Source organism: Athene noctua, chromosome 1, assembly GCF_965140245.1.
Source record: "Athene noctua chromosome 1, bAthNoc1.hap1.1, whole genome shotgun sequence".
Taxonomy (NCBI): domain Eukaryota; kingdom Metazoa; phylum Chordata; class Aves; order Strigiformes; family Strigidae; genus Athene; species Athene noctua.
The window spans coordinates 130,148,176-130,167,051 of NC_134037.1; the positions used below are offsets into that span (position 1 = coordinate 130,148,176).

The following is an 18,876-nucleotide window of genomic DNA, read 5'->3' on the forward strand; positions in this document are numbered from 1 at the left end:
TTCGGCTGACCCTTGGAAAACACATGTCCTGGCCTGAAAGAAGGGAGCACAGACAAAAGGAAAACCAAAAAAGAGCAAATCCAGAAGGAAAGCAGAACAGGAGCAAGCCCCAGCTGAGACCAAGGTGGGAGGGCAAAGGAACAGCTTACCAACAGGCTTCATTGCGCTACACAGCTGCTGAACCATTCCTGTTCTGGAACCCTGGTTAAAGCCAACTTGTGTTACATGTAATGAGGATGGAAAACAAAAAGACGGCAGAAATTTCCCCAGAATAACATAGTTTATTTGGTATCAAACCAACTGTTTTCTTTTGGGCATAAGCAGCCTGGCTCCAGGTTTGAAGCTGTCCCCATTCTTTGCCAGGAGTGAAGGTAACATTAGGGAATATAGAGAACAGCCAGAGCTTGACAGCACATGGCTGGCAGGACCAAGCATTTGCCAGGCTTCTGTTCCGGCCCAAGGCAGTCTCCACCAGTGTAAATGCTTCTTCCTTATCCATGTCTTCCTTCTGCAGCCCATCATCATGATACAGGCCTCCTTCCTCCTTGAAAAAAGCCCCCAGAGAGTTCATCAGGCAGGCAGGGCTTGTTGCTCCCTGTGTGGGGGTGAGTTCCAGACAGAGCCCACAGGGCATGGCTTGGGAGTGGGACAATCCAACAGCCAGCGCAGGAGCCAGACGCAACTCTGCCTCTGCCACTATTTCCTACATGCCCCCACTGCAATAAGCAGGACAAGCAAGGCCTGGAGGAAAACCAGGAGGAAAGCAAATGGTATTCATTCCCACCCCCTCCAGGTAAACCTGCAGACTCCCCGCATCCATTTTGTGAGCCCTTTGGCACAGATGTCCTGCCCCATGGGGGACCCTGATGTCTTCTGGGCCCTAGCTGTGCCACTGTGACAGCCAGTTTTCTCATGCCTCTCACCACACCTCTGCATTTATCTAACAAATATTCCTCAGAGGTCCTGGGCCATCGTAGGCACTGCTCATGCCTTTGGTTGTCGGATCCTTTTCCATTCTCTCCCCCCTGGAAACATTTGTCCTGCGAGATCTGTTCTTCGTAAACCAGGCTGCTGTTATCCATGGTTACTGAAGCATCAAGGGCATCTGCGCATGTTTGGAAGCACATTGGCTCCCTCAAGGAAAAGGGATGAAATATCCTCCCTTACCTGATAAATTGCTTACACAAGTGGAATCAAATCCAGGTGTCTGGGTTATCCAGTGGAGCTCTTTTGCAATACTATTCTTAAGAGAGGGGTTGTAGAAATGTCTTAGCTCGCACCCGAGAGCTGGCAAAGACCACAGGAGAGATTGAGACATCGAGTTTTCCAACAGAAACGTTTTTGGGTAACCTGGAGAGGATTTCCAATGTAAGGATGGGTTTCTGCATAAACAGTCTTACACAGTGCCCTCTCCAAAGCGTAGCTGTGTTCAGCAACATACACGCTTGCTGCCCTTGGCATGCTCTACACAGTGTCTCTCCTCACTCACAGATGTCTCAGCAAGTTATCCTGCATGAGCTGGAGTGGCTGTCCTCGTGAATAAGAGTTCAAACCACAGTTCAGCACGTGCAGGAGAGCATCCCCATGACCTGGAACAGCCGAGGAGCACAAACCAAAAGCAGTGTAAAACCTACTTAACACAGAGTTTGTGTAAGATTTCACTGTCAGCAATTCAGCAGCCAGCTTTGGGCTTCAGACTCCTCCTCCCAGGTGAAGTTCCAGGGAGAAAACAACATACACAGAGCAAAGGGATGCGAACTTCTTGCTGCCACCTGCTGTCCCCTGCCAGCAGGGCAGGCCCTGCTCAGCTCTCCCTGCCAGTACTGCCCCAGGGAGCCCCCAGCCTGGACCTGGGGGGGAAGACAGCAGGACCCAATGCCCCCTCCCAGCCCTTGCCCCCTCTGTAGCACTACAGGGACCCAAAGCCTGGTTTGTCCACCCCAAGACACTAACAGAGAAACAAAAGTAGTGGCTGTTGTGTCCCGATTCTCCTGCTCACATGCTCCAAAGGTACAGTTGGTAAGAGTTGTCCCCAATTTTCTACCTGGCAGGAGGAAGCTTGCTGACTCCCAGCTGCCACAAGTCAGGGCCGTTTGCTCCCCACTGGGAACGCACAGGTTGTTTTGTGCATCTTCCATCCACAGCCCAAGAGGGCTTGAGCACAAGCCCAGAGACAGCCCAGGGGGCCAATCCAGGCCACAACTGGTGCAGGAAAAAGCCCCAAGGGCAAGTGGGAAAGGCCGAACAAGCCCCAGTGAACTGCAGCACCAGTCAAGGTGAGACAGGCACAAAGGTAGCAGGAGCCACAAGAGGCATTTTATTTGCAATTTCTCAAGCTACAGAGACTGAGGAGATGCAACATGTGCACAGTTGGGGAGATATGAGTAGATAACCTGGAAGGATTCACATGGCCACTACAAGAGCAGTGTGAGCAACACAGACAGCAACTTCATTACAAGGGTACAACTGTCCTTCTGGTGCACGTCCAAGGGCATGGAGATGGGACTTGCTCATACTTGCAGCTTTTTCTAGAAGAAAATTTAGCTTTTAACAAGAGTAGTAGGATATTCGGGGATACTCAAGAAACATAACTCAAATTTGGTGCTTCCAGAGGACTTGCCAGTGGGCATCACACCCACTCACACATGCCTTTCCAGAGCTCAAGGGGCCAGTATTTGACTTCACCTCCTTCAGTCTTGAATTGTGTCCACAAATGGGCTTAATGCAGTTTCACCAGTCTTTATAGTAGTGCTTCTATGTAATTTGGATTAACCTCACATGCTAACCCCTGTGCAGAAAAGGTCCCATTTTACACTGGTATAAATTGTAGGTAAGCTAGCCTTGGTTGGGTGCAGTGGAGGATCCCACTGCAGCCAGGATAGACAAACACATCTGATCCATTTGCCAGGCCTCAGAGCACACTAGAGCTGGGAAGTAATTTAGAGATAGTGTCCAGGTACACACCCAGATGGATGCTTACCAAGGACTGTCCCTTGCAGGGTGTCAAGTGCTTCAGAATGCAATGCTCTCCTTGCTCGAGTTCAGTGCCACATGAACATAGCAAGAAGAGAGTGCCAGCCACATGCCTTGTAGAAACTGACCCTTTGCCCTGAGAAGTGGTGGCCCACCTTTGCTCCTGGTCAGGACAGGCCCACAAGGGAGCTTCTTCCCTGTCTACTCAGCCCACCACCACAGGGAAGGAAGGAAGGTAAGAGCTGCAGACAAAGAGGAAATAATAGTTAATAAAATAAACAAAATCTATGCCTGCTACTTTGAGGTAGTAAGTTCCCTGCTTCAGCTGACAGAACAAATACATTGAAGAGTGGGTGCCAGGAATCATTTCAGATCAGGTGTATGGTCCAGAGAGGCAAATTAGTTAAAAAGCTTCTGAAGCCTGACAAAGCAGAGCTGCAGGTGCTTGGTCCTGAACAGGACCCACTCAGAACCCTGCCCATTCCTCCATGGCAGCCTTTTGTATTTCAGATAACAATGCAACCCAGAATTGCAGCAGCTGGGCTGTTCCTGGCAGAAAGGGAATTGGGGACTACACACCATCTAAAGCCATTTTTGCATCCTATTTAATAAATATTGTATCATTTATTTTTAGGCAGAACCACAGGCCCTGAAAGGAACCAGGAGAGGGAGGAGAGGCAGAAGTCTGTTGTGAATGGTCTGTAGAGAAATAGTTGAGAAATGCCTTTATGGCATCAGCTGCCCTATCCTTCACTGTCCTGAATTCCTTACTCACTAGATTCCTGGCAGAAACCAGCATCCCAGCAGGCAAAACCCACATGTGGATGGGTTATTCACACAGCCTTGGCTCCACACAATGCAACAACCGGTCAAGTGACATTCCCCTGGCAAAGCATGGAGGCGTGTGAGGACAGGGGCAGGCACGTTGGCCATGCCTGTGAGGCCTAATGTAATTCCCAAGTTCAAACAAGTTGCAGAGCACGCTACAGGGGCACCAGTAAACCAGGAAGAAGTCACAAGAAAACAACAGGAAAGTCAAAGATTTTGGGCCTCATGCATTCCTCATGTACAAGCCAGGTGCAGAGAGTTACCTTGTACCAAAGCTACTTAAATAGCATGAAAAAAATCCATTTTACAGCAATCTAGGTCTATAAAAGTTCAGCCAGCCTTGCTCTCTGCTTTACAGGTGAGCAGGACAGATGTTTGTGGTTGTTCTGTACTACTGGCACAATCAGGAACCAAAGGTGTGATTGAGCTTCTCTTGTTCCTTTGGTCAGCTCCCCATTAACAGAGCAGATAAGAACAGTATCTCCCAGGTGAACACAGCGTCAGTCTCTCCACCTGCCATTTCCTGAGACCAAGGAGTAAAACTTGGTCTGTACTTGGAAAGGACACAAAGCAAAATGGTTATCAGCTTTGTGTTGCATAGCCCTAGCTACAAAGCTGATTCAGGGTTAATAGGGAGTGTGTTTTGCAAAAGGTAAACAAGACTCCTCACTGAGCTGCAAGGACAAGCATGAACAAGTTTTTGAGCTACTAGCAAAACTAGGAGCTCTGGGCAATTTGTTTCTAGGGCTTTGCTGTGTCAGGGCATACTCTCACTCTCCTTCGTTCAAGAGCTAAGCAACCTCCCAGCTGTCAGACCTAAGCTCAAACCTCATACACAACTCAAAGCAGGCACAGAAGAGGATGACACTGTTGTGAACACTGATCTTTAATAGGAACCAGGCCAATACTGAGTACAGGCAGCCACACAATGACTGGGGAAATGGGGAATATCAGCACCTCAAAAGAAGTACAAGATAGAAGCAGCATAAGTGCTTGCAAAATGGCTTAAGAGCAGCTTCACATGGAAAATGACTGCTTCTAAAGCTCTTTAAAGACTAACCCCTCTCAAACACTGGTCAGCTATGAGCAGCTTATTGGAGGTAGGTTTACTGCAGACTGTCTGGATGACCACATGCTACAAGAAAGAAGCAACTATCCCCTTGGAACATAAAACCTGACCCCACATACATATGGTAGATGAACTCACGCGATCAGGGTTTCTGAACTCTGTCCTCAGTATGAAAGGAGGTTTATCCTTAGCCAGGCATTCTCAGAAAGGGTCTACAAAGCAGAGTTCCTGGAAAGCCAAATCTATTTTCAGCAATAAGAAATGGAGGCTGTGCTGGTGGTCTCAGGACAGGAGCTACCACTCATTCCTTCCTGCCAGTCTAAAAGAGTAAGATTAGCATCTGTTGTCCTTGCATTCCTGAATATACCTGTTCTATTTAAGAAGTTTCAAAATGTGCAGAAGACAAACAGATGAAACAAATTTTGTTCGGAAGCTTTGGGAGATAAAAAGGGAGAGCTCCATTTCTTTTTTTGCAATGACAGGGTCAAAGATACAGTCGCTGGAGGTAATGGCAGGGGCAGGTTGAAGCAACACTCAAATGGTGTATTATAGCCTATGCTGGAGAAACCAAGAAGAGCAGAGTCACACTTAGCTGTGAACTTGGGGTCTATATCCTGAAACACACAGGGAATTATTATCATCTTACTTCTCTTCATGGAGAGAAACTTGTCCTTTAGACTATTAGGACGGAGTTGTTTTTTATTATTAGATGAAAGCTATAGCTGAAAAAGAGCAAGAGTAGAGAGCACATTACTCTGAAATGCCTTGACACCATTTCCCACAGCATTCTCCTGGTGAAAATGGCTGCTCATGGCTTGGATGGGCACACAGTTCGCTGGGTAAAAACTGGCTGGATGGCCGGGCCCAAAGAGTTGTGGTGAACAGAGTTAAATCCAGTTGGTGGCTGGTCACGAGTGGTGTCCCCCAGGGCTCGGTTTTGGGGCCACTCCTGTTTAACATCTTTATTGATGATCTGGACGAGGGGATCGAGTGCACCCTCAGTCAGTTTGCAGACGACACCAAGTTGGGTGGGAGTGTTGATCTGCTCGAGGGTAGGGAGGCTCTGCAGAGAGACCTGGACAGGCTGGAGCCATGGGCTGAGGCCAACTGGGGGAGTTTCAATAAGGCCAAATGCTGGGGGCTGCACTTGGGCCACAACAACCCCCAGCAGCGTTACAGGCTTGGGGAGGAGTGGCTGGAGAGCTGCCAGTCAGAGAGGGACCTGGGGGTATTGATTGACAGCCGGCTGAACAGGAGCCAGCAGTGTGCCCAGGTGGCCAAGAAGGCCAATGGCATCCTGGCTTGTGTCAGCAATAGCGTGGCCAGCAGGGACAGGGAAGGGATCTTACCCCTGTACTTGGCACTGGTGAGGCCGCACCTCGATGACTGGGTGCAGTTTTGGGCCCCTCACTACAAAAAGGACATTGAATGACTCGAGCGTGTCCAGGGAAGGGCAACGGAGCTGGTGCAGGGTCTGGAGCACAGGTCGTACGGGGAGCGGCTGAGGGAACTGGGGGGTTTAGTCTGGAGAAGAGGAGGCTGAGGGGAGACCTCATCACCCTCTACAGCTACCTGAAAGGAGGGTACAGAGAGAGGGGGGTGAGTCTCTTTAACCAAATAGTAAGCGATAGGATAAGAGGTAACGGCCTCATGCTGTGCCAGGGCAGGGTCAGACTGGCTCTTAGGAAGTATTTCTTTACAGAAGGAGTTGTTGGGCGTAGGAATGGGCTGTCCAGGGAGGTGGTGGAGTCCCCATCCCTGGAGGGGTTTAGGAGTCAGGCTGACACAGTGCTGAGGGATATAGTATATTTGGGAACTGTCAATGTTAGGTCAACGGTTGGACTGGATCTTCAAGGTCTTTTCCAACCTAGATGATTCTGTGAAGTAAGTCAATAGCACAGTCCTAATCTGTAGTTTTACTATCCTGTAGTTAGTTCTCATTGCTTCATATTGAAAGGACACAAAAATGAAGAGTTAGAAGCATAAGAAAGATCCTTAAAAAGGCACAGACAAATCTTTGTCTGTATAGCAACAGGAAGATGAAAAACCTCCACAGAATTATTGGGTAAGAATAACGTACTTAAGTATAACTAACATATTCCAGTTTGAGCTTTATCCTTAGAACACAGAAGTTTGTTTCAGATCTAAAGTGCTCCCCAAGAAGAGAGGCAAGTGAAAATTAAAGCTCAGTGAGTGGAATTCCCACCTTAAACTAGTGAAATTCTAGGTTACCATGTTTCAGACAGAAGCCATGCAGTAACATCAAAAAAGATTACCCAAGTCACTGTCTGACCAGGCTATTCCTTAGACACTCTTCTGAAACTTTTCAACAGGATGCTTATCTAAACCCACTGATTTATTTAGCAGTTTCAGTGCTGTGGTTAACAGAAGAGAAAACAGAAGCATAATCTATATTACATGCAAATCCATGCCATTAAGTTTAAAATGGCCAGAAATTTACACTTGGATGATAAACCTTCAACTAATACAAATTGTGAAATATCTAAAGTCTGCTGTATTAACAGCCTAAGTGACAGAAAATTCAGGAGAGGAGAGTTTCAGTAAGCAAGCCCTCCAACTAATAACTTCTGGGGGCTTATCTGACTACTACACACTGAAATTTGAGTGGAGCACAAACACCTGCAATTTCATTTTACTAGCTTGAAGAAGGAAATGGAAAAAAAGGTGGCAAGAAAAAAATAAACAAACAGATAGTGGCTTGTATGAAACTGAGTAATTACATCCGGTATTCTGCAGTAACTGCCAACCATGATACAAGCCTATTTCAGTGTTTTCTTCCAAATACTGCTGTACTGCCCCTGCCAGTACTAATTTGTATTCCTGGATCCCAGATGCCTTGGAAGAGAGGGTTAATTATCTTGCCTTTTTAATAGCTGTTGGCTCCCTGGAACATTCCTGTAGGAGTAATCATTCTCTTGCATGAAGGCCCACTCAGTCTGCAGCTGCTCCATGAACAACAGAGAAGGAAAAAAGTTAAATAAATCATGCCAGAAATTAAGCCCTTGCATCAGTGGCTACAATGGTCAAGAGGAAGAGCAGAGAACCTATCTGAATTAATGCGTGGCTCTAGCCCAGGGAGCTGGCTGTGAAAAGCCAGAACAGGAAGGCTTGGCACAGGATAGGTAACAAAGCTGTCTGAACACAAGAAAAGGGACTGAGGTTATTTCCTTTAGAGGGACATGGCCAAAGCACAGCACAAGGAATCTGGCTGCATTAGGTTCCTCCACATCCTGTGGGAATTACAAATCTTGAAGAAAGAAGTCTTCTATCTTTAACAGGGAAAGAGTATTATGCATTAGGAGATTTAACAGAACACAAATATTTTGTTTTTAACTTGACAATACAACTGCCTAGAAATGGAAGCTCTTCACCAAATCAAATGCTTTAGCAGTAGAACTTGGGGGCCTCATCATCCCAAACCCTGAACAGCTATTTGCTCCATCTTATTTTCATCTCAGCGGATGCTCCCACCAGCTTCTGTAAGGAACTCAAACGGCATGCTGGAAACATCACATTATTGTGTGAGCATATCTGATCACCCCTCTCCACAAGTGTCAATTTTAATGGTGCAACTGAAAAGATACTGTCTCACTACTCAGGTAGCATGCATAGGGTCTAACAAGAGAGATAATAAATAAATAAATAAATAAATAATAATATCTGTTTTACAGATGAAGAATGACACCAAGTATTTGTCAACTTGGACTTCCCTGGAGAATACTATTAACATTTTTCACATTCCAGTCCGCTCCTAGACCATTCCTTATGGAAGCAAAGGTAAACTGGGAAAAGCCTAGGTTAATTCAAAACATGTGGTCTTAATTGTTAAGCATAAAAATAACATAAGATAGAAGAAATTAAGGAAGTGAAAACCACCACACTCCTAAACTAGGATGGCCTTAGGTGAGATCTCGCATATCAGACCTCTTCATCCAGCTGCAGTTTAATGGCTACCACTCAGCCTTGTCAGCCCCACAGTCCGGGAGAGAAATGCTGGTCTAGTGAACCTAGTGCTCACTCCTTGTTCCTCAGAGTCTTCCTTCCAGAGGTCTTGCAGCACCACTTGTCCCTTGCCAGACAGGATTCTCCATTCACTCTTGAATTTCGCAACAAATCAGGTCACACAACATACTTCTCCCCAGATGTTATTCAGTGAGGCCTTTCTCACCTGTCTTAGAGCTACACTACCTACGACAACATACGACAGCACCACAGTACCAGCAGCTAACTAACACACAGGAAACACTAGAGCACCAGACTGCTTTTCCCTTTACACTTTTCCCTTTCTTTTGGCCTGCTGCTACCAGGGGACCCAAATCAATGAAGTTTGTTTCCTTAATGCTGAGGCATCTTTGCCATGTATTCAGAGAGCACTATCAATTCTTCTATGACAACATGCCAGAGCACTGCTTGGTCACAACATCAAACATGCAAACTGATCTGTACAACCACTGCAAGGCAAGTTTTACAGCAGGACTCCTGGGTTACCTTTTATACGCCAGATATGTGAAGATGGGAGGCTCTCAACCGCAGCACAGCTGCATCTAGTTTAAGGTCAAAATCAGAACAGCAGCATTTTGTGCTTTAAGAAGTCTTCACAGGAAGCTGAGCCCACAGCTACTGTTTTATTTTCCCTTGCCTTCTTGCACACTTTTGCTAGCCAAAGCCATGCCAATGCAAACAAGATTATTTTTGAGATTATTACCATCTGTAATTGCCTGAAAGGAATAAACCAATTAACTGGGTAGACATAAAATCCTGAAATGGCTAAAAAACCCTGACTAGTAGTTACAGATGTGAGAATGCAAGGTATTTTCAGAAGAGGACACAGAAAAATCCCAAAGATCTTTAAACATATCCCAGAAGTGAAAAAATTAAATAATTTGAGCAAGTGTGTTCATGTTCCCAGACTCTGACAGAAGAGACTGAACATCTCCTGCTAAGCCATCATAATATCCAAACAAGTTTGTTGCTGTTCACAAGAAAACACACAGCAAGAAAAAGAGCAAGTTGCATTTAATTACAACAAAGGGTGTTTCTGCCACTACAAGCCAGCTTACCCCAAACATTATCCCTTGCTAAAAGACAGAATTAGTGATGCCACATTAAGTTTTATCATTCCTTTCATAAAGTAGAACACCCAAACACTTTCTGAATGGCTTCTTTTAAATCTTTTTCCTGTAACACTCTACAGATACACTCTATCTTGCTGTGGTGGTATAGAAAGCCAAAAAGCAACTATTCGCACCTCTTGCATATAAGGAAAAATAAAGGATTAGAGTATCATGAGAGAAGATGAACAGATCTCCACCTCAATATATCACTTACTCCAAAGAAAGGCAATCAATTAGAAAAAATAAAACTTTTTTTCTTTTCTTTTTTTTTTTTTTAAAAAGCTACAGTGGAACAGACATGAAGATACTACAGTGTCAGTGACAGCTGCTTAGAAGCAGGGAATGTGCATAGCAATGTTCACTATTTTTCTTGTATGGCTTATACAAGAGAGACAGAAAAAAATGCATTGAGAGACCTTAATGGTTTAAGTTTAATCTAACAAGTAAAGTAATACCACTGCCAAAGGACAGACAAACTTCACTCCCCTTGGGACAATTAACTCTTAACCTGCCCCACTGCTTTGGCTCTATTCTAAAAAGCAATAGGTGAACACAGACCTTGTCTGTGGAAGGAGGAGGAGACCAACCTCATTCCTCCCTGAGAACAAGCATCCCTCTGTTACTGATTTTATTATCAACTGAAATTAAATTGTGTTTGATTTTAATATAAGTATAGAATTAAGGGATATTTTAGTAAAAGTCATTTATTTTACATTTATTGTACTTTGAATCTAGCAACTGACTGCTACTCTAAAATCCCCTGTACAGCCCCGTACCAAGGCCGAAGGGATTGGTCATAATTGTTTAGTAGGAACAGTTAGAACCTAGGTAACAAAACACAAGGTGATTTGTAAACTGATTTATAATACATACATAGGACTAGAAGAATGCAAGTAGTTGTCAAGGTCCAGGATTAATGGGAACTGAGGGAAGTAACCGTAACAGCTTGCAAGTACCTGCCAAGAAAACTGTGTCCTTAAGCAAAAGGTAATTCCGGCAGGGGGAGATAGCGACCACCGACTCATGGACCACCTACTCACATTACACTCCAGACCCATTTCTGGACATTTCTAACCTCTACTGCACAGAATTGGAAATAGGAGGAGAATATGTTAATGATTTCTTGGAAGTTGTATGCTTATGTATGAAGACTTAATGAATATGTATGAGTAAATTCTATATAAGGTGTATGATTCTGGTGCCTGGCACATGTTGTTGGTGAGAGCACTCCCCTAACACATCCAGCCGTCAATAAAGAAGTGTCTGCTTATCTGCATCAAATTGGTGTCGATAAGTTATTTTTATCCTGGGTTTTGGTGACACCTCCTTTGTAGGCCCAAGAGAAGACATGTATCTTCCTTTTACAGCAAAACACCAACAAGGAATCTTTCCTGTTCACAACTTCTACATGAATAAGATGATTATTTTAAGAAAGAAACCTGAACATTTTTTCAGTCTCCTTTCTTCCCCATATGGCACAGGCTACTCATTTTGCATTTGGGACTTCTAGCTGGTATCAAGTTCTCTCAGATACACCTGAAACTAGTCTGTCCTCATTTGATCTGGCCAGCCACAGGAAAGATGCCTTTCACCTGAATATCTTAGGCACTTCATGCTGTGATCCACTGAGGACACTGAAACATTAAAGTGCGTGTGTGTGTAAAACCTGAATGATTTCAGTGTCACTCATCCTACATCCCAAACTGGACCAACAGATAACATACTATTTTTCATGCTCAACTACAAACAACTCAACTTCTGAAAGTGCATTAATACAAATAGCAATGCAAGTTAGGAAAGAAGAAACAGGTTCCCAGAGAACATTCAAGTTAATGGAAGAGAAATGAATGATTGGGAGAGACCTTTTACAGTTAAAACACTAGGCAGCACAGAACATTTCACTAGTATCCAGCATTTCTGTTGGCAAGCAGCAAGATATGGCACATAGACTTCTACACTAGAGCCGTCTGGGAGCAAATACTGGGGGAAAAGCAGTGAGGCTGAAAGAGTATTAGCAGTGCCCCTAAAATGCAAGTCAGTTTGCCACCCACCAGACAGGAGGCTAGTATTATTTTAAATTCTATGCAGAAAGAGCTACCAAACAGCACCTGTCCTTCAGTTCCCAGTCCGGATGTATTAGAAGCCTGATGTGAGTACCTGAAATACTCATTACCTGAAGCACAAAGAAAATGGAGGTAGACAGGGCAAAAATGAATCATTATTGATGAGAAAACTTTGTATGATAAGGTGTATTTGCCTCGAAATTAGGAATGGGGAAAATCTAGTCTGATTTAAAGACATGTACAATGTCCACAGTCTGTAAACATACTGCAATGTAATCTCTTAAGGACAAGCATACTGCACAAGTAATCTTGCATAAAGGATGGATATGAATAAAACCCATACGGACAGAACAAAGAACTAGTATGATAAAACATGAACTACCTGATAAAATAACTTTTCTCTGATCACTAATCAAAACTAAAAGAAGCCCTAAACACTTTGCTGCAAATTCAGAAAGGAGAACAAACAGAGCCTAGGACAACAGCTCCCAGACTTTCCTGCTTGGATTCCCATTTCTGAGGGTTTAGCCCAAGTAAGATGAGACTCCAATTCTGGAAGAGAGAATAAAGGTTTCAAAGTACTGGGATAAAACAAATCATCTTCCCCACAGTGAAAGATTTCTCACCTCATTAATTTCACATCATATAATTAGTTACATTACCCAAATCACAGCTAGATTAACTCAACTTAAGTGAGAGGCTAGTCAAGTCTATTCATCCTACGAATTCTTTCACGGTCATAACATATGTGTAAGAAATCAGACAAAAGAAAACATCAAATTAACTGTACAGGTCAGAGAGTATGGTGGGACTTGCTTTTTGTTTTAACTGTTTGTACCACCTTGGTTTCTACTGCGTTCAGTCTTCTCACATATCCAACTTTTACCATTTAGTATAAAAAAAAAAGTCAAAGAGGATATGGTAAATACCAAAGATTTAAATTTGAATTATGGAAAATGAGGATGAACACACTGATACAGGCTTGCAATTTTAATTTTTAAAAGACCCCTATGGTGGGACTAGCTATAGATGGCATCATGCTAATGCAAATGAAAAATAGGGTTTTTTAAAAAACCCAAAACCACTTCAAGTAAATATGAATTCACACCATACACATGTACATACTTAATAATTTTATACTTTAGCTTTGTTTGAACTATAAATCAAGTCTATACTACTAAAAATTTGGTATGTGCAACATTAACCTGATTAAAGCATTTTATAAATACAAGCTTTTTAGTATTGCAACATACTTCACTAAACATACTGAAAAACAAGTTCTACATTTAAAATTCTGATGTAATAGTTCTATCTGCCAATTAAGACTACAAATGGAAAAATACTTGCTAATCTTTAACATTATCTAAAATGCAAATATATTTAATTTTTGGAAGAAAACAATCTTGTTTATACTACTGGTGCTTCTTTAGACATTTGAAGATACTACACTAACAAAATACAAACTTTGTAGTAAGCTTACAACATGTATCTCTCAGAGGCAAAAAGAAAAAAATCTGCTTTGTATTTATGAAGAACATCCATTTATTATAAAACAAGATTAAAGATTAGAATTAAGTTGAAACAAGGCAACATTATAACAACCACTTTAGAGCTTTGTGAATGAAGTGTAGTTTTGAACTTGCAAATCAGGTGAATGTAGCTCTTAACATGCTGTCCTCTTCTCTATAAATGGGATGACGTAGAGAAGCAAAGCTTCAAGGTATAAGGGTTGGAGCCATCTGTCAGGAGACAACATATAACAAAGCATTTTACTGCGCATAGCTCTCCTGCTGATCAAGATCACTTTGCATAATCTGACAAGTTTACAAATTCTGTAGATATAAGGCTCCCATCTCCCTGCCAACCCCCTGCCAGTGCCCTGCAGACACCAGATGACCTGTAAGTAGGTGTTACTGATAGTCTACCAGCATTTTTTTAGACATAAAAACAAAGTGATGGATCTTGTCACAAGGGAATATAGGTAGAATTCCAAATGTTGTACTATACACAGGAAAGATGTTACCATTATTGCTGCCCTTCTTTCTAGCTGAACTATTTATAAAAAGTAGTATTTAACAGGCAATTTAAAGACAAAAGCCATATATATTTAAGGAAGTCAGGATTTAGAATGTGGCATTTGTATCGGAGAGGCACTGGACAGTATTTATGTTTGACTGAGAAAAAACCAGCAGGACGTCCAGCGCACCCTTCAGGCCTCTCCAGAAAGCAAAGCGTGAAACAACCCCCCTCTATTTGGAAAGGCTGCCGAGACCCATGGATGGCAGCACGCATTTGCCTCTTAAGTTATGGAAGATACATCCTCCTGGCTCAGCCAACCTCAATCTTATCACAGCAACTCTTAACCAGCAGTCCTTGTTTAAAAATACTGTCGTTTCCTGTGACACCTATATATGATTATACATTAGAGTTTGCCTTTTTCATGTTGAAAGAGTAAGTTCTTCTGCTGTTATTCACCTCTCCAAACTGAGATAAATCTGAGATTGTAACAGTATGTTATCAATCTATCAATCTTAAAAAATAATTCTGCCCTTGAAGTAATCCCAGTCCATCACGGAGAAGGTGGACAAAAGGGGCGGCGGGACGGAGAGGAAAGATTTAAACTGTTAACATCTTACAGGGAGACAAATTCATAATAGTTTGGAGGAGATAGTTTAAAACACTAGACACTGAATTGGATTCAAAGTTATGTCTGTGAACATAATTCTATTTAATCCAGTAAACTATCTTAATTGTCCCATGCAGATCTCACCTATTGTGTACTTGTTTAGCAGGTCAACTCCCTCTCCATTCTTACTAGTTTGGAGCTAAACTCAGCTTGGTCTCACAATTTCTCATTTGAAAGAGAACCCACTACAGAAGCAGTTAATTCAAAGCAGTGATCTGTACAACTTGAATCTTCTGCTCAAAGATATTGCAGATTTCTCTGCATTTATTTTGAAAGATATAAAAAGCTTCAGTGAGATATTATCCATTAAGTATGATTTTGATAACAGGAGGTTTTAATGCTTTTCCTGCCTGCTACCTTTTTATCCCAAACCATTTTTTTTTTTTTAACCTCTGTCTTTCTTTAACTTCAAAGTTGTGGAGCATATTTTGACTTCTATAGGTTGACTCAAAAACTAAGAAGAAAGAGTGCTATTTAGATAGAAGCTAACAGAACTTAATCTTGAGATTAAATACTGTAATATATATAGCACAGTATATATGCATATATGAAATACAGCATATAATAAGACTGACACAGTTTTTAGCTGTGGACTCAGCTGCTGAAGCCTCACCTTTTACAAAGACAGTATCAACATGAAAGAAAACAAACAAAAACATTGATAGCAGTAAGATCAGTGAAATTGACTTACTTGGGACTCTTATCTGGTAGTGATTAAGTACAGTGAGAGCTTCCACTGCATCTGTCTTACATTCCCATTCCAACAGACCAGACAGTGTTTTGGCAGAAGCTGTCAAAATGAGATTTAAAAAAGGGAAGGGGGGGGACACAATCAATAATGTGTCCTGACAATTTATGCACTTAACAAAACTGGAATTCAAATAACTTCTCGTATAGGTCAAAAGTTTACTTACGTTTTGGGTCAAACACTTTGTATTTAATAAAGCTGAGAACTTCATGATCCTCACATAACTGTCACAAAAATAAAATAATAGGTAAAACTCCAGTAAAAATGCACATAATCACATTAGCAAAAATTCCAAGCTACTGGAAGAGACTCATAAAGAGGAAAATACTGACTCTTTAAGAGAGCTTACACAAATTTACATAAAACTATTATTTTCAAAAGATGTTTAGACTGGTAACTCTTTAGAATACCATTCTATAGTATGCAAAACAAAGCTCCTATATCTGTGCTGTCCCCTGAGAAGTATGATTTTACAGGCACAAAAATTAAGACTACTGAAATCACTACCATCTCAAACATAAAGTAAAAACAAATCTTTCTGACATTCTCACTTCAGTACCATAGCTCAGAAGTCGTACATAAAAGCACCACCTATGAACCATACCACCAATACCACCTATGAACCAGAGTTAACTTTCGGACAGAGCTTGAAAAAAAAAAAAAAAAAAGAAAAAAGAAAAAAAAATTTATTGAACTGAAAGAAGAACTCACTGAACTGTCATCAGTTTTACCTCTGCCTCCACTTGAGAGGCCCAGTACTGCATGCTTTAAGCATCCAGAGTTCATTCAGGACTCAACTGTGCAAACTATTCCAGGTGCATGCTTCTCTCCATTCCAGAACACCCTACCAGTTGTGAAAGTAACCTTCTCAGCAAATCAGTAATCTTTTGTGAACTGTAGTCCGAACTTTCCCTGCATTTGGTTTTGTGTGAATCTCTTCTCCTTCCTCCATAAAAAACCCACAATAAGCTACTCATTTCCAAGATCTTGTTTCTCACATTAAAAAAAAAAAAAAATAAAAAAAAGAGAATAATGCCAGAATTGTGAAAATATAATAGCCTGTATTTAGAAGGGCTACAAACCTATTTTAAAAACTAGTTCTCTTCCAGTCACTATGCTGTAACCATCCCAGTTATTTCTTTTAAAAAGTAACACAGTGTAAAGCTATGATAGACCTCTAAATCACTATACGTCACAGTCATTGCAACTGCCTACCTTTACAAATGTTTCTTCAGTTACACACAGGGGAACATTATAATAATGCAGCACACAGGAGGGTGGTTGGATGATGTTCTTAGATGCTTGGCCAGCACTGGTGAAGCGATTATTCTTACTCATCGCAAAATCCTTGTAACTACTCGTGCCATCCTCCAGTTCAAATATCTGGCTTGGAACTACTGAATGCTGCTTGGAAACACTGGGATTTAAGGATACATACAAATATATATATATATATATATATTTAAATTTTTTTAAATAATTAAGACTCGCATACTTTGCATGCAGATTATTAATCTAACCAGAACAGAGCTGGCATTTCTTTACAACAGTTTGAAATAGGAGAACAAGATGGGTTGGATTTGACATCTTCCTTTAAAATACGTAGAAAGGATAGGTAAGACACATTCAGTAATACTGTTTACAAACAGCTGATCTGTGTAATGCCCATATGCTTTATTAATATAAATAATAAAATTATAAATAGTAATATAGTTGCAAATTTGAAATCGTATCTCCAACACTGATAACAGAACAATAGGATGTTGTCTGTTTGCAACCTCATTCCATCTGCCCACTAGTAGACTATTAATCTGATAAAATATATTTACCAGACATTAAGTCTCTTTCCAAATAACTTGACATTGTTGAGATGTGTGACAGCTCTTTCCACAGCATATTCATCACCCATTTCAACCAGTGCCGTGCCTGGAATAGTCTTCATAAATTTCACCTAAGATAGATAAGGGAAAAAAATTACATTGCAACAAACAGCCCAACTAAGAGTTTTATAGGTTATTAGCAAATAGTTTTAGACCATCTCAAAACAATTAAAACTACTACAGTAGTTTCCAAGTTTCTAATAAATTATGCCTTACCTTCTCAATGTTGCCATACAAGCAGAACAGGTTGAAGACCCTTGAACAGTTCATCTTTAGCTGATGCAACCCACTAACCATGACAACTGAACCAGAAGGATTTCCACCATGCATATAAGAGGAGGATGCCTGGGGCAGCGGATAAGCAACAAGTTCTGGAGTGTCCCGAGATCCCATTCGGTACCGGCTTGGCAAGGGCAGCAAAGGACCATGTGACCCTAAGGAGATGAAAGACCATTCTTTCATAGCGTTTGAAACACGTTTCACTACTTAATCATGCATTAAATCCCACATACGTAATGCATTTTTAAAGGGGGGGGGGGGGGGAACCACACGACACACTATTATAGCAGTTTCCAATTAAAAAAAACCCCAACCAACGAACCAACCCCACCCTAATCTATTCCCTTTGATGTTCCAAGTCTCTTCTTAAATTACTAGACAAAAACGAAGGAGCTGTTTCATGGTATTGTTTTTATACACAAGTGAAAAAAAAAGTATTTCAGTAATTATAAAAATAGTATCTTCCCTACACCATACAAAATATTTGAACATAAACCTATCAGAAGAGATATTTAAAATAAACCTCCAGCAATATTGCCATGTCTACATGACACCAAGAAAGAGTATTACAAAGTAGGGAAAACAAACCAGGAGTGAACTTTTAGCCAGAGGTCAGGAGAGACAACACAGCTTTTTCCAGAGACAAGAGATTAAGTCAGAAGACTGTATCTCTACAAACAGCTCATTTGAAAGAAACAGGAATACTTAAACCCCTGCATTAATGCCAAATGAAGCTGTCCTATTTTCCACTACAAGCAACACGACAAGTTTCACTGAAATAAACAATTTTTTTTTTTTTTTAAATGAATAGACATTACTGGTATTCAACACTTGTTTATAGAAAACATCAGTATTACAGACCAAGGAGAGGATCCTTGTTCTTCTGAGACAAAAATAAAGTGAAATTCATATAAGCCAAGTATAAAAGGAACATTTTCTCCTTTTTTCCCCAGCAAAAAACAGTAATGAGAGGAACACAGTGGTATAGGAGGACACAGCCACATTACTTAAGGTAGAAGGGTATATCAGAAGAATGAAAAAAGAACATCAGTGAATACAAGGTAAAACTTGGAAATTCTGGAGATTTGAAGAACCTTTTCAAAGAGTAGGTGGAAGATCAACCTACTGTAAAATACCATAAATACGTTTGCAAAGAAAGAGGCAAGACAAATCACATTGCATCTGGTAGTTAAGAGAGTGAATAACTAATAAAGT

The 18,876-nt window shown here is 41.5% G+C and overlaps 1 protein-coding gene and 1 long non-coding RNA gene across 2 annotated transcripts in view; both read right to left on the reverse strand.

Annotated features, from left to right (window-relative positions):
• Window positions 1–275: 275 nt before the first annotated feature.
• Window positions 276–8,257, reverse strand: LOC141973200 (uncharacterized). The gene is made up of 3 exons (XR_012635496.1): window positions 7,754–8,257; window positions 3,129–3,215; window positions 276–1,350 (listed from the first exon to the last, which is right to left on the reverse strand). It is a non-coding gene; the product is annotated as an uncharacterized LOC141973200 (long non-coding RNA).
• A 4,786-nt stretch (window positions 8,258–13,043) lies between these two features.
• The window catches only part of HNRNPLL (heterogeneous nuclear ribonucleoprotein L like), a 33,194-nt gene continuing 27,361 nt past the window's right edge, over window positions 13,044–18,876 (reverse strand). Inside the window, exons 8-13 of the mRNA XM_074931415.1 lie at window positions 17,599–17,816; window positions 17,332–17,453; window positions 16,718–16,919; window positions 15,669–15,726; window positions 15,446–15,544; window positions 13,044–13,807 (exon numbers count right to left, since the gene is read on the reverse strand). Coding sequence (XP_074787516.1) covers window positions 13,752–13,807; window positions 15,446–15,544; window positions 15,669–15,726; window positions 16,718–16,919; window positions 17,332–17,453; window positions 17,599–17,816 — 755 coding nt within the window. The 3' untranslated portion in view covers window positions 13,044–13,751. The remainder of the gene's footprint in view (window positions 13,808–15,445; window positions 15,545–15,668; window positions 15,727–16,717; window positions 16,920–17,331; window positions 17,454–17,598; window positions 17,817–18,876) is intronic.